This window comes from Ochlerotatus camptorhynchus, unplaced genomic scaffold (assembly GCF_037179485.1).
Source record: "Ochlerotatus camptorhynchus isolate MF236.1 unplaced genomic scaffold, CSIRO-AGI_Acam_v1.1 ptg000090l, whole genome shotgun sequence".
Taxonomy (NCBI): Eukaryota; Metazoa; Arthropoda; class Insecta; order Diptera; family Culicidae; genus Ochlerotatus; species Ochlerotatus camptorhynchus.
In genome coordinates, this window is record NW_027040580.1 from 828,174 (window position 1) to 844,242 (window position 16,069).

At 40.7% G+C, this 16,069-nt stretch overlaps 1 protein-coding gene across 2 annotated transcripts; it reads right to left on the bottom strand.

Annotated features, from left to right (window-relative positions):
* Positions 1-7,669: 7,669 nt before the first annotated feature.
* On the bottom strand, positions 7,670-11,703 carry Uvrag (UV-resistance associated gene). Of its 2 annotated transcripts, none has more exons than XM_065218576.1 (6): positions 11,471-11,703; positions 9,543-10,955; positions 9,323-9,474; positions 8,447-8,521; positions 8,079-8,381; positions 7,670-7,997 (listed from the first exon to the last, which is right to left on the bottom strand). In XM_065218576.1, exons 2-6 carry the CDS (start codon positions 10,950-10,952, stop codon positions 7,862-7,864), a joined length of 2,076 nt encoding a protein of 691 aa, XP_065074648.1. In that variant the 5' UTR covers positions 10,953-10,955; positions 11,471-11,703; the 3' UTR covers positions 7,670-7,861. The 2 variants fall into 2 exon arrangements, with proteins under 2 accessions (XP_065074648.1, XP_065074650.1); XM_065218578.1 differs by lacking the exon at positions 11,471-11,703 and adding an exon at positions 11,039-11,328.
* Positions 11,704-16,069: the final 4,366 nt, after the last annotated feature.

Genomic DNA, 16,069 nt, shown 5'->3' on the forward strand with positions numbered 1-16,069 from the left:
GCAATTTCAACTGCTTATACTTCAACCATCTACTTAGAGAACGCAAATCTTCATTCAAGTGTAAAATAGCATCATCAAAATCCTTAGCTGCAATGAATAACACAGTATCAGCTGCAAAATATTAATGTCGCAAAATCGTAAAACACGTCGCAAGTCATTAATATACATAATAAATAACAGGGGCTCCAATACACTTCCCACTCCAAGGTTATTTCCCACGGGACACTGGAAACAGAATTATTGAGTTGAGTTCCCTAATAAAAAATAACCATAAACGAACGATAACCCAAATCATTGAACTATTCCACAAATGGTTTGGATTATTCCCAGAACACGTCGTTAAGCAAATTAACCATACAATTTTTATTAGGGTTCTGTCAGACAAATAGTTTTCAAACCATTTATATGCAGTACTCGTAATTCCAAAGCGCTTGAGTGATCTTAACAATAAGGGCCTAGAAATTGTTTCAAAAGCGCGTTTAAGATCCAAAAAAACAGCAACAATCGTATCACTCCAAGTTATTTTTCCACTTAGTTAATACCAAATTCAACGCGGTTTCACAAGAATGGCCTTCCAGATATCCTGATGAATGTGGGCGTCTTAGTGTAATGAGCAAATAAGGTAGTGGTCTCGGTAGTGGAATTAAATGGAAATTACTAATCTTTCTCCCTCCCTTCCCGATATCCCGATTGTACTGGTATCAACAAACTATTACTATTTAAATACTCCAACAGCTGGTCTTTAACAACAAGTCCTAAAATTTTCTCTAATGTGTGCAACATGTTGATAGGACGAAACTCTCCGGCTTTAATCGATTCCTTCCAAATTTGTGGCACATGTTCAGTTTGCAATGATTCATTAATAAGGTCCAGCAAGATGTGACCAATGACATGAAAGCAATCTTGAATAACTCTAGCATTAACATTATCTACTCCAGCCGATTTTCCTAATGAAAAACAAATAACTCTATGTTCATCTAATGTAATTGGGTGAAAAATCAAATTTACAATTACTATTAACTGGCTGTTTTTTTTTCGTCAGCCAGTAACGAATGTTTTGATTTTATCTTGTAGTTTTAAAAGCTCTAATTTTGAAATCGAAAATTGTTTTACTGTCAAAACTACTTCTTCATATAGGTAGATTTCTGCTTTTTTATTGGTTATTCTAAGGTAGCGTGAGTAAATAAAAACAAAACGCGCCAAAGTGACCACATTTCAACAGCCTGTGACTCGATCTATGCAACAGTTAAGTAATATTATATCCTGTGTTCCGATCCTATATTGAATCTTTCAGTATACTGCCTGTTTTCTCGTACTGTCTTTTCAGCTACGTTTCCGTTAGAACTACAACAATCCGGGTAGTTGCTGAGGCCACTGCTTTCGCCTACAACCTCATCCCCGCCCCGCGTTTACAGTTTGGGTGGCAATTCAGACCACTTCCTTCGCACGCGATCGTGTCCGAGACTTTGGATTGTCTGCTATATATCGCGATGGTAGACAGATTCTGGGGAGCACTTTAAAATCAATAAACTTGAAATAATCATTACACAATACTACTTACATTTCTCTCTCGCCACTCTAAAATTAATGCCCAAAGTAGATCGTATTTCCAGTTTATATTAGCACGTTTTGCTTAGTCCACGTTATTAAGGCTGCCGTATTTACTCCACACTCTGTAATTTTTGTCGAAATTAATTGATTAAATGACAATATAGATGCTAATTTGTACCCGGAACATCCTTTTACACTGAATTTAACGTTTTTTTTTACCTCTGAACACAGGCAAAGCTTTCACCGGAACCTTGAGATCCGAAAACAATTGCTGTTCGTACGCCATATTGTTTTGCTTTGAACAAACGTCATACGATCGTTTCATACGAAAAACGTATGATTTTTTTCACACAAGGTAAACTAAGCCGTATGAGCTTCATCTCGTACAAAGTCGGATTGGATCCCAAACTACGCGAAGCTGCTCTTAGATCGGATACATGGCCGAAAGGAATTTTGTTCCGTGAATTTGAAGACGGTTCAAAAAACATGTGGTTGCCTCGTTTGAACACGCCTACCATCACGATCTCTCCTATTACGGGACCTTCCGAGTTCTCAACTCCCATTTCCGGACTAGACCCAGTCTGCTGATTCAGAATTGGATTTTGCGTTGTGAATCGGAGCGCTGTAGACCAGAACGCAATGCCTGTCGCATTATGGGAGACCTCGAACCACTCGATCCAGTCGCGCTAGCTGTTTCCCGCCAGCAAAGTCGTTCTATTTCCTGCCATCAGAGTCGTTCTGGCCCTGCGGTCGAGTTCGGTGGTGGGGTCTCCCAAGCATCGTCTTCAGGCAAGTATGCATACATTAGTTACAGTCATTTGCCTGATCAGTTTCCGTGTTCCAGTGCAACGCTTCAAGCACCTGCTGGCTGTTTCCAGTTGAGAAGCACTTCTGATACTGCTCATTCACAACATCCGCTTTACTGTTCGAACAATCCTAATTCATCTCCAGAACGCACAATAGACCGCTCTTTGGAAGCTCCTGGTTACTCCAGCCCAGTCGTGCCGATTCCCGCCAGCGTTCAGCATAGTCGTCCTGGACCTGTGGCTGGATATGAATCAGGAATCTTCCACCTTGCCTCTACAAGCAAATACAATCAATATATTAACTATTCACTGCCTGATGCCGATCAAATTTTCAGCAATTCTAACTATGTTAGTCATTGTGATGATGCCTCTGTAACTCCTAATCCTGGAAACCCGGAACGCGCCGTAGAAAGCCCCATGGAAGCCCCCAATCCCTCCGTCTCAGTCCTGCCATCAGCAGCCTTCGTTCATCATAGTCGTTCCGGACTTGCTGTCGGATGCGGAGAGGGGGTCTTCCAACCCACTGACTATGGCGAGTATCCAATGAGACTTGATGATGGTCAGTTATTGCCTGATGTATCTGTGATTTCCAGGGAGAGCAGTCGTTCGATTCCTTGCCGCAAGCAGGAGGTCGTGATCTTCTACCAAAACGCCGGTAGAATGAATTCTGATGTTGAAGAGTACCGCCAACAATCAATACGAAACTAACGATTTTAAATTGGCTCACTACTTGACTAGCCTATTGGTCCCAAGCAAATCGATAACGTACCCCATTCTAGTCAAAATTCTAGTACTACACTATGTTTGTTTTGATTCGCTATGACAGTTTGACAGACAAAATGGGGGGTTAGTGGATTTTCCTATGTTTCGAGGGGTGAATCGATTAGCTTGGGACCGAAGATAGTACCAGAGCTGAGCCAAAAAGTTGAGCACGTTTCTTCGGGACCTACTAGTCTTAGAGTTACCTCTATGGTACCGCCTAGCTGTATCGGATCGTTGCTACGATATTATTGTTCTGTGCGAAACGTGGCTCGATTATCGAACTCTTTCCAGTCAAGTCTTTGGTCCTGACTACGAGGTCTTTCGTTGCGATCTGAATCCTAACAACAGCCGTAAATCTACTGGTGGAGGTGTTCTTGTAGCTGTCCGTAGCGGGTTGGAGGCAAAGGCCATCGAAACGATTCATGGAACTATGTGGAGCAGGTTTGGACAGCCATCAATCTGGGTGATCGCACACTATTTCTATGCGCTCTGTTCATTCCACCTGATCGAAACCGCGACAATGAACTCATCGATACTCACTGTCGGTCAGTTTCCACAGTTGTCGAAAGTTCCACTCCAGTTGATGAGATATTCATTTTTGGTGACTTCAATCTGCCAGGCGTTTCGTGGAGTCCATCTCATAGCGGATTCCTGTATCCAGATCCTGATAGCTCTACATTTCACGCAGGAGCTATTAGCCTTCTCGACAACTACAGTGCAGCGACGCTTTCTCAAATTAACCATGTAGTTAACAAAAATGGTCGTAGTTTGGACCTCTGCTTCGTGAGCACACAGGACAGGGCTCCATCAATTTCCTCGGCTCCTTGTGCACTAACTAAGCTAGTTCCACATCACCCTCCTCTAATTGTCACTGTTGAGGACAAACTCATGCGTGATTTCGGCGACTATACTGCTACGGTTTCTTATGACTTCCGTAAATCTGACCACCGTAGCATCATAGATGTGTTGTCTAGCATGGTATGGGAGAACATCCTTGATCCAGATGACGTTGAGGCTGCAGCGCAAACCTTTTCACATGTCTTGGCATATGTCATTGACAGACACGTCCCGAAAAGAACTCACCACAAAGTGTCTCACCCTCCCTGGAAGACGAGAGAGCTACGTAGGTTGAAGTCAATCAAGAGAGCTGCATTGAGAAGATTTACGAAGTATCGCACGCTTCCTCTGAAACTACATTATGTGAGGCTGAATCACATGTACCAGCGAGTCAGTCGTGAATGCTTTTCAAGTTTCCAACGAGGCATCCAGCGCAAACTTAAGCTACACCCGAAATCCTTTTGGAACTACGTGAACGAGCAACGCAGGGAATCCGACCTCCCATCGTCTATGGAATTCAACGGAGAAGTTGCTGCAACTGTTCAGGATATATGCCACATTTTTTCCGAAAAGTTTGCCAGTGTATTCACTAATGAGACACTAACTGACGACTATTAACCTGGCTGCCAGGAACGTTCCAGTAAACGATCAAACGCTGGGTGCAATTGATGTTAATGCAGAAATGATTTCTAAGGCCGCGACTCTGCTCAAGTCATCCTTCAATCCTGGACCTGATGGAGTTCCATCTGTATTTTTGAAGTGATATATTGCTAGATTGTTAATTCCGCTTCTTCGCCTGTTCCGAATGTCTCTCTCAGGTGGCATTTTTCCATCTTGCTGGAAATTTGCGCACATGTTTCCCGTCCACAAAAAAGCAAGGAAACGAGCTGTGGATAACTATCGAGGAATTACATCGTTAAGTGCCGTTTCGAAGCTATTCGAGCTAGTGATTATGGAACCGTTGCTGTCCCATTGCAAGCAGTATTTGAGTGCTGATCAACATGGGTTTACTGTCGGCCGCTCTACAACTACCAATCTGCTATGTCTCACATCGTATATAACCGAAAGCATGTCGGATCGGGTTCAAACGGACGTTATTTATTCAGACCTATCCGCAGCATTCGACAAGTTGAACCATGCTATTGCGATTGCTAAACTCGGCAGACTCGGTGTATGCGGTAATCTTCTGAGTTGGTTTCGATCATATCTTACCGGTCGGCAACTAAAAGTTGCCATAGGAGATTGCAGATCAGCTAGCTTCTTCGCCACATCAGGTATACCTCAGGGAAGCCACATGGGACCGTTAATTTTTATACTGTACTTCAACGACGTGCATCTGGTCACCGAAGCTCCTCGGTTATCATATGCAGATGACCTCAAAATCTTCCTACGAATCTGCTCCATTGCTGACTGTCACTTTCTTCAACGTCAACTGAATGTATTCGCTAGTTGGTGCAGGTTAAACAGAATGGTAGTGAACCCAGCCAAATGCTCCGCTATTACCTTCTCACGAAAACAACAACCGATAATATTTAGCTATGACCTGCTTGGCTCGACAATCGAACGCGTGAATCAGGTGAAAGACTTGGGTGTGATCTTGGATTCGCAGCTTTCATTCAAGCAACACATTGCATATGTTGTTGATAAGGCGTCAAGAACTTTAGGGTTCATTTTTAGGATAGCTAAAAACTGCACTGATATCTACTGTCTAAAATCTCTCTATTGTTCGCTTGTTCGATCGACGCTTGAGTATTGTTCAGCGGTTTGGAAGTCAAACTACAACAACGGTGCCGAGAGAATTGAATCTGTTCAACGTCGCTTTCTTCGTTTTGCGTTGCCTAGATTGCCTTGGAATGATCCGTTTCGATTACCCAGTTACGAAAGCCGTTGTCAACTTATCGACCTAGAACTTCTCCGGACTAGAAGAGACACAATCAGAGCTCTAACCGTGGCCGATATCCTACAAGGAAGGACAGATTGTGAGGCTATCCTGAGGCAAATCGACCTGAATGTTCAACCCCGACCGCTTCGTAATAACCTTATGCTAAGACTGCCTCTACGTCGCACAAATTATGGAGCGTACGGTGCGATTTGCGGACTGCAGAGAACATTCAACAGAGTTGCATCTGTTTTCGACTTTCATCTCTCCCGTGATGCGCTTCGTCGAAAGTTTTTCTTCTGTTTTTCGCCGGCAGGAGTTAAGATATTGACTATAAGAAATACGTTTTTTTAATGTTTTTTTATGTTATGACCATGCTTGAATGTATTTTTTTTTACCATAGTTGATAAGGTTAAAATCATTGGGGCTTCATCCAGCCTGTTGATGTAAAACAACAATAAACAATAATGTTCATTGTAGTCTCGTATAAACTTCAAACGCGTTTCGTATGAAAATCATAATGGAGACGTGCAATTTGTATAAGCCTGCTATGGAAAACATACGTGTCGTATGAAATAATTTTCACAGTTCAAAATGCTCGTTCATACGAAACGTATTATAAAAATCTTAATTCTAGTTTTTTCATTATTCGGTATTTTTTTATAATTCTTCTGTTTGTGTGTCCTTTTTTATATTGTTCCTTGTATTTCGAAAAGATATGGGGTTTTACGCCTATTTGCAAAAATATTTGCCAAATAGGCTTTTCCCCATCATTCTTCATTTAGACAACAAAAGTCCGATGAAGAGAATAATGAATAAACAAATAAATAAATAAATATAATTTAATCCTTGACCTCACAATTGGATCTTGAATGTCTAAGCAAGCTCCATCGTCGATCTCACCAGAAGCCGATGTTTCTTCTTCGATCTTAGGTCACCGGGTTTGGTAGGTGATAGAAACACCACAAGGTCATTCACGGTCACTTGACCTAGAATTAAATTTACTTCACTTGAAAAATAGCACTGGTTTGAGGGAGAACACAAGTGATCAGAAGCACATTATATTTGAGACTAAATTTATAGTTATTCATCCCCAGTATCATGCCCATCGATTGCTCTTCAGTTTATAACCTCGATCTGCTGGATGCTGCGAGAGTGAGAGTGAGTTTCCTCTCGCAATCATCAGTGAAGCTGATGATTGTTGTAGAGTGGGTTTGATGACATTAAAAGTGATTGAAATTAAAGAAATATTTTACACAATATCATCAGAAATTCGAGAACGCAAGTGGAGGAGCACCAGATTGGAATTCACGGCAGGACATCCCAGCTCGTGGCGAAGTTTCAATAAAAAACAAAGCAAGTCGACAGAAATTAGACTTGAACTCATGGTAACGCGAAAGCAAGTAGTTTTTTTTTTTCCTTTGGTTTGTTTTTTTTTCCGTCGATCTTGTTTTCCGTGCTGAGCACCAATGCTACCGACGTGCCAGGAAGGCAGCTCCCACACCTGGACCCTACCTATCGACCCATCAACTCATGAACCGGGGACCAACGGCTTTACTTCCCATCCGAAGGAATGCGTGATCAGAGATGTTATGCCTCAAGAACATCCCGGCGGCGCCGACTGGGATTGAACCCATGCCTGTTGGGGTGAGAGGTAATCACGCTTACCACTACACAAAGCAAGTAGAGTTGTAGATTAACAATTATTTAGGTATAAATGGAATATGTCATCTTATATTTCACGCCGAACTTTGCCCTGTGCCTTCGGAATAAATTTCAAAATGAAACATCGCTAAATTCGGCGCTAAAAAAATACACAATTTGTACTGTTCCAACTACTTACACTTTAATGTCCCAATGTGGCTAACATATTTCCTACATTTGTTATCCGAAGATTTTGAATGCATAAACTTGAATAAATAATTTCGATAAATAAAGTCGCTCAACAGTTTTGCATGATAATACGTACACAGAAAAATTCACATTCAATTTACGCTTCGTTTTCTGTGACCATCCGAAGCAGATTTTAAAAATCCTTGTTCTTATCGAAACCGGTTACTTGCAATTGTCCCTGTGCTAAAATAGGATCCGAAGCAAACTTACCGTTCCGTTTTTCGTCTTCCCTGTTCGAATCACTGTACGTATCGACCGAACGCGATATCCTGAAAGAAGCATGGATTCCTTTATTGATTATGAGCCTCAAATGGAAAACCACCAAATTTCGGTTGTATCGAAATACTCACCTTGAAATGGTTTTGATTTCTTTCAAATCCGGGAGCTGATTGAACGCATCCGGTACGTCCAGTTCCACCGAGGATGAGCCGGATATGTTCGTCTGGATGGCTTGGAAAGGTTCCTCGATGGTACGGCTCGTCACATTGATCGAAGGTACATTTAGAATGTCGTGCAGATTTGCCAACGTTGCCCGTGGGTCCCCACGACTTAGACACAGATAGTACTTTAGTTGAGAAATGTTCTGATTAAGGAGAAACACTGCGTACAGCAGGGCATTGGTTGGTGGTCCCGAACGACAGTAGAGAGGAAACCTACGGGTAAAGAAGACCGTTATTGAGTTAAGCGAATCTGATTCTAGGGCAGGGATTGAACGTACTCTCGATCAGCCGTTGGTAGAACTTTGATGCAGTCGATCATTTTCGACCGAGATCCTTCGTATTTGATGGGATTTCTGGAACAGGAAGAGGAAGCCGATGTAGGTATATGGTAAACCTTTTATAGTCTGAAGACATGGTCAGAACATACAGAGGACAAGTCCAAGTAATAAATTAATTAGTAATTTATGTGCATTATGTGGAAGGCTCATTAAATGAGGTCAAGTTCAGAGGATTCAATCGATTAGTGCACGACTAGAAGACCCCATGTAAGTCCAGGAGGCTCCTATAACAAGTTTAGAAGGCTTCAATTGCAAAATCAAGACCTGAAGGCTGATATATATTGTTTCAATGTACACACTTATGGCGGTCATCTCCAACTCGGATTAACTTTTAATACCGACCCTGTTTGGATGATCAATGTTTGTTTAGAGTCATGTTGATTAACTCTGATGTCGACATCAAAGAAGTCGACCATTCTTGATCGGAATTTAATCCGAGGATAATACCGGTTGGAGCATACCACCATTAGAGAATAATACCGAAATTTGTTTAATTTTCTACGACACCACTTCGGTTACCAACAAGGAACCGAATAATTCGTTTAAACATATTTTGTCAGGTGTTTTTTTCGAAACAAACCTGAATTTCGGTTATAATAGGATAAATATGACAGATAGAAATGATGGCTGAACCGAAAAGTACAGTAAAGTAGTGATATTTTCGAGTTCGGTACACGAAAACCGAGAAAGCCCGGTAAACTAAACTGATTATTGAGCGGTGTACGAATTTTCCTTGTCTATAGTATGCACGTACCGGAACATGTCTATGATATTTTTTCATGTCTAACTAATTTTGCACGCTTATCAGTGCTGTACCTTAATGGAATATTCAATATTGAAGAACACATCATCACAGCATGTGCAACGTAGCCTAAAGCAACGCTAAGCGCCAGCGCCGGAGTTGCATCCGTATACGATTCGGCATTCGGCAGAGGAATATCGTTAATTGTACAGGTGCCATTGTTATGCTGAAAAATCAATATCGATGACTAAATATCGCAAAGACCACAGCATTATAAGCACCAACGATACATACCTTCTTTATGCAATAAATCTCGTTCAGACCTCTGAGTAGACGATGCCTAGCGCTCAGCACCTTTTCCCTTAAACCGCGATAGCACTCCTTTTCACTAGCATAGGCAAGCTTTTGCTGATATAGAACCTCTTTCTCCTTTCCGTAGTTGCGATAACTGTCCATCAGTGCCGATTCGGCTTCGATGTTTGCATCGGTCATTTGGTGTAACTTCTGCTGCAGTTGCCTAATGCTTCCCCTTATACGTTCCTTTTCCTGTGTTAGTATTCGGCACCGGAATCGAGCCTGCTCGACTTGACGCCGCAATTCTTGTGCCTTCAGTAGAATCTCCGGTTTTAGCGGCTCCTTCTCTTGGTACAGTAAACGACTCAGCTGTTTGCCCATGCCACCTCGGTTTTGGTTGGAACTGACGGAGGAACGATAAACCAGCTGTTTATCGGAGAACAGTTCCAGATTGAGGCAGTATGCACTTTTCATGCAGATACGATCAATCACCTCTTTTGCACTTTCGCTCTCGTACTTAATCCTACGCTGTCGTTCTTGCACTGCCAGTAGTCGTTTGACGTCGTAACTAGGTCTGGCTTCCGATTTGAAAAATTCCATAAACAGATATCGAATTTTTAAATTGGTTTCAACTTCGGTTGGTGTTGGACTAATTGTTGTTCGAACCATAAAAAGGGATTGCTCATCGGGTGAACTGGACCGTGTAGTCTGACGTCCCGACGGAGAAGATGGAGAGTAACCGCTTCCTAGTTTTGATATTTTACTTTCCACGTTCAGTGCACTACTCGGGGAGTACCAACTAGGTGGAGAACTATTACTATTATCACAGAGTAGTTCATTTTTGTCAGAAAGTAAGCCTAAATGCAAGCCATCGTTAGTGGCCGTTGGTATTTTCACTTTAGGCACCGACGTCGGGGGGATCTGTTCGTCACCGTCTAGGATATGTTCGGCGGATGTGAAATACCCTCCGTGCATTTGGAAAACCAACGTGTTATCCTTGAGACGCTTCTCGCTGCGTCTCGTAAGTGGAACTAATCCTGAGAAGTAGACACCCCAAAGGAAAAGTAGTTTATCTTCTTGTTCGGAACTCTCACCGGGATCGTCTGCCGGGGGAACCGTCTCAGCATGACTTCGAGGATTGTGTTGCCACACTCGGACACAGACGCAGCGTAGCGAGGATTTCAGGGCCATTGGGCAATTAATCTCTGGCCAAATGATGTTATTGTGAATGTCCAACTTTTCGCTGGTGTAGAAAGGAGCCGACATAGTTGTCGTATGCAGCGTAAAATACACGGAACATTTCAGATGGTCGCACACGATGTTGTGTCCTGAGATTTGTATCAAGCTGCGTAGACGGAGCTGCTGAGTTGAGAGAGGACTCCAATCACGACATCTCGGTCGGTCGAACATTTTCTGTGTATAATAAGAGATGATGGATGAATATCGAAATAAGAAACAAAATCCTTTATAAACAAAGCGAATAAAAATACACAAACCCATAACGACGAATATGACACCCTACATCAACAAACGCTGTGCAAACAATGAAAAGACAAATTTCTGCTGCATCAGCGCTGTTATCAGAGAGGGAGAAACGCACAAACCCATTAATTTTGTAGTGCATTAGATGGAAATCTGTTTTCTCCACTTTCAGAGATCGAAGCTCGCTGAATGCAGCTTCCATCGATAGGCGTAAAGAAAGCGATAAAGCACGGATCGAGCATATTGTTCGATTTCACTAATTAGATTACGTGAAATTGTGGAGCAGAGACTCTTTTCACAATAACAAATGGATTGTTTGCCTAAAGATATTTTGTAATGCATTAGCTCCGTTCTTACACGATGCAAATGTTTAAAATAGCTAGGCCTATTCCCCAAGTTTCACTAATGTCTATTTTTATGATTGTTTCGTTTAGAAAAAGGGTTACCTCATTTTTTTGTTGATAAATCAAGTAGGATATGTTGTCCTTGTTTTTTGTTTGATCAGCTCACAGTTCGTCCTGTAGTCATCATATTTTATTTACTCCATATATATAAGCAGCCAACATCTTAACATTGAAAACTAATTATTGGTGTTGAAATTTTCCAGCAAATCTGATAAAACAAAAAAATCCGATTGAATTGAATGCACAAACTTTTGATAAAAATTTTCCTCCTTTTTTGTTGCTTTTTTGACGGGAAGACAAAAGTGTCAGCGATTTTACCGAGTGGACAATGTGGAACTAATTTGAGGGTTTGGATCAGTCAATGATGTACACTCAAAAATATTACAAATCGAATATAGATTAAATTGTATGCATATTAGGGTTTTTCAAAATTTATCCATTGGTTCGAAATTTTCGTCAAAGTTATACATAGTCCGAATAACGGAGTATAATTCGATAAGTGTTTACCAAAATGATAGAAAATGACAAAATCAAACGTGATGGCGCTCGTAGTCGTTTTTCAGTCACAGCCCATCCGGGAAGAAATCCGTCACGTCACAACTCGTCCGGAAAAAGAACATCTGGATTCTCTCCGGAGCTTCGTGCTGGTGAAGAGCTTCGTCCCAGCGGATTTCTACTAACAAGTGGAAACTAACGACTTTAAATTGGCTCACTACTTGACTGGCCTATTGGTCCCAAGCAATTCGATTAACGTACCCCATTCTAGTCAAAATTCTAGTACTACACAATGTTTGTATTGATTCGCTATGAAAGTTTGACAGATAAAATGAGGGGTTCGTGGATTTTCATATGTTTCGAGGGGTGCATCGATTAACTTGGGACCGAAGATAGTACCAAAGCTGAGCCAAAACGTTGAGCACGTTTCTTCGGAACCTAATAGTCTTAGAGTTACCTCTATGTTTCTACTTCGCATGTGATCAGCTGGGCAGCTATCCCGAAAAAAAATAACAACAAAAATACGTTAAAAAACAATGTAATAATAAGACGAAAATTATTGTCTTAACAATGATTTATATTGTTACGTCTACAATAAATTTACCTTGATTTATGTTGTACAAAACAATAAATTTCATGGTAAATGGAAAATTTACAATAAAAAAGGGGGGTTGTTAAGTATCTTAACAATGAAATTTTCGTGATTTCCCCATATAATTTTTTTTCAATAACATTATATATTATTGTTATTTTACTGTTGGTTGGCGAATTCATTGATTAAAAAAAATAACAGTGTACTTTAGAGTGTATGTGTTGGCTTGACAGTTCTACTTTATCGACTTTAAAAATAAATCGAAAAAATAGAACATCGCCCCGGGAAGGGAAGGGGTGGTATGTCTGTTACGGGTGAGTCCTTTTTTTACTGGTTATGGGTTGAGATTCGATCCTGAACTTGTAATAAATGGAGGCCAATTCCCCTGCACTCGATCTCTCTAGGTCACATCTCCTTGGTGGTTGAGCGTCGTTGATAAGTTAATGCATTCTACTGGAGAGAATCGCCCATGAAATATGTTTCCACCTGAGAGTTCCTTCCTGACATCTTCAAGTGGTGGAATTTTTTATTATTATATTGTATGATTATTGACTGCACGGAAAAGGTCTGCATTTAGCGGGATTTAGATGAGGCAGGTGAGTTGAATTCAACTCAAACCGATCTGCTCGTAGGCATTCAATTGACTTGGCAACGAATAGAGCAAGTCCGATATCGGTCAGATTTCTGGACGTTCATTTCGCAGTTCAATTGCAAAAAGCTTTAAAGCACACTAGTGACATCTGGCTCCGGGTTCACAGGAAATATTTAGCTAAGCCATGAGCCCGCATGAAAAATTTATGAATTGGTTCGTGTCTGATCTATTCTGGACAAATTATTTTTATCTAGATCAAAAAATCCTATGGTTTTGACAGTTCAGACCCAAACGCAATGTGGACGGAAGTGGAACGAAAACGGAAAGTTTGACTGTTGTCATAAATGACATCAAGAAGCCCAACCGATGTCGATTTGGTTCTAACTAGTTTTCAATCCGACAAGTAGGCTTACTCAGATCGGGCGTTTCCACTGCCGCTTCCGTTCCGCTTCCGCTGTCATTGCGCTTGGACCTTTCGAATCACTGCACATTTAAATCGACCGTTTACGATTTTCGGGCATATTTTAGTCAAAATTAATTGTAATGTCGGTTTGTTGGTGTTTCAAGGACGGATTTTACTACAAAATGTATAAAAAGTAATCATTTATATAATTTAACACGCAATAAGCTAATAGGCGCTAAGCAATAAGGAGTCGTTTATCAATTATGTCACACATTTAGGGGGGAGGGGGGGTTTTGAAAACTGTGACGAGCCATACAAAAAAAATTAAGGTCCATACAAAAAATGTGACAAAGGGGGGGGGGGGGTTGAAAATGGGCCAAATTTGCGTGACATAATTAATGGACCATCCCTAAGCTTGAAATGTGAATAAGAAGAAAAAGTTATATAATTTAAATATGATGGGGACGCATGCTTTTTTTATTAATATCGGAGTCTTCTTATTTGTGTCAATGATTGCTCGGATTCAATACTATTTTATAGAAAAAAATCGCAGGCAGACACCGGACGATGACAACCTGAATTGGACCGTAATTTCTCAATGTTTCTGCTAAAATAGCTAAAATTTTTCGCTTAGGCAAATGGTGTGCATCAACGAAGCAGGATACAACAAGGTTTGAAGTTTTTTACCCATTAATGTGAATAAAATAGATCACCCCAGCAGGCCTGGGTTCAATCCCTGTCGGCACCGCCGGGATGTTCTGAGACATACACACTTAATCTAGCTCAGCAAAATCTCCAACAGCCGATTACTTCGGCATTTACTTTTGCTGCTATCTCTGCAAAATATCTGTTTGTTAGCTGATATTTCAGCAAACTGATATTTGTTAGCTGAGTCTCGGCAATTGGGTTCTTTAATTTTGAAAAATGTATTATGTTTTATACATCATCCGAAAGAGCTTCGTTTTCTGAGCACAGCGATATTTTTTCGAACCCATGCACATACATTCATCTTGATTTTTAAATCAAGATTTAAAGCAAAATAGTAACTTCACTGTTTGACACTAAACTAATGTCGTTTTCGTTTTTGCGGTGTAGCACTGGTGTAGTGTAAGCAGGAATAAGCGCGAGTCTTTGACAGCTTAACATCATTTATTTGTAAACAAAGGTGCATCCTATATCTACACCCTAAAATATTTCGGTGTACGGCAGTGTAGCACCGGTTTAGCTACACCGCTAAAACGAAAACGACATAACAAACTGACGCTTCCATACAAAGTGACACCGAGGGGCGCTAATAAGGTGATTTTTGCTAATGTAATCGTACTTATTTAAAATAGTTCCAATGTACCAAAATTGAAGACATTTTGGGTTTGGGTTCCATTTTTAATACAGATTACGAATATGCATTTAACCCAATACCCTTAAAGAACCCAATTTTTTGACTGTAATTCAGTCAAACAATTGGGGCAAAATAAATTGCAGAATAACTCGGCTGTTGGAATCCCGGCGAAAAATTTTAAATGTGTAACATCTCTGATCTCTGACGTTGGAAAGTAAAGCCGTTGGTCCACGGTTCATTAGTTGATGGGTCGATAGGTAGGATCCAGGTGTGGGAGCTACCTCCCTGGCGTCGGTAGCATTGCCCTAATAAAAATTGTATGGTTAATTTGCTTAACGACGTGTTCTGGGTATCATCCAAACCATTTGTGGAATAGTTCAATGATTTGGGTTATCGTTCGTTTATGGTTATTTTTATTAGGGTGGTGCTCAGCACGGAAAACAAGATCGACGGAAAACAAATCCAGCAAAGAATGCACATATTTTTTACATTCTTAAATGGGTATTTTTTTTACACATTTTAAGATCTCGTAATTTGCACAGTTTTTGACAGCTATATGTATATGTATATTTTTACTCATTAATGTGTTTACGCTGGTTACCGTGATGAGTAGATAATACTCAAATTTGGGTTGTTTAGAAATAGCGTGTATCCATTTTGGAGGTTCTCTCAAATTTTTCAGTGTGTGGAACAATTCGGTGTCGGCTAAAAGGTTGCCGTAAAGTGGACCCTACACGATTGCTTTTATTGACAATAATCGAAATGTCAATACATTCTATATTGACGTCAATACATCGAGTTTGACAATATTTCTGAATTCACATCATCAGTATTATTGGCAATAATTCCCCTTCGCGTCAATATATTGATGGGTGTGGGGTTTGCTTAAAAAAAGCAAGAAAAGCCGATGTCCTCCGACAGCAAAACATTGTTTTGTTTTTGTTTGTTTGCACGCTATTTCAAAACTACCCAAATTTGGTTAGAATCCACCCATATTGGTCAAAACTGAACCTACCTAAAAATGGGTAAACTATGTTGGGAGTGACAAGTTGACAAATGGACAACATCAACATGAATCCGGTCGACTTTGTTAATTTATCAACTTGTCACTCCCAGCATAGTTCACCCATTTTTGGGTAGGTTAAGTTTTGCGTGAATTCTACCCAAATTTGGGTAGTTTTAAAATAGCGTGAGATGTTGTGCTTTCTGTATCCTTTCGA

Coding starts and splice junctions, on each gene's coding strand:
- Uvrag (XM_065218576.1), bottom strand. CDS start 10,952: ATGTTCGACCGACCGAGATGTCGTGATTGGAGTCCTCTCTCAACTCAG. Junction 8,522..9,322: donor ATATTGAATATTCCATTAAG/GTACAGCACTGA, acceptor TTCCTGTTCCAG/AAATCCCATCAAATACGAAG. Junction 7,998..8,078: donor GAAATCAAAACCATTTCAAG/GTGAGTATTTCG, acceptor TGCTTCTTTCAG/GATATCGCGTTCGGTCGATA.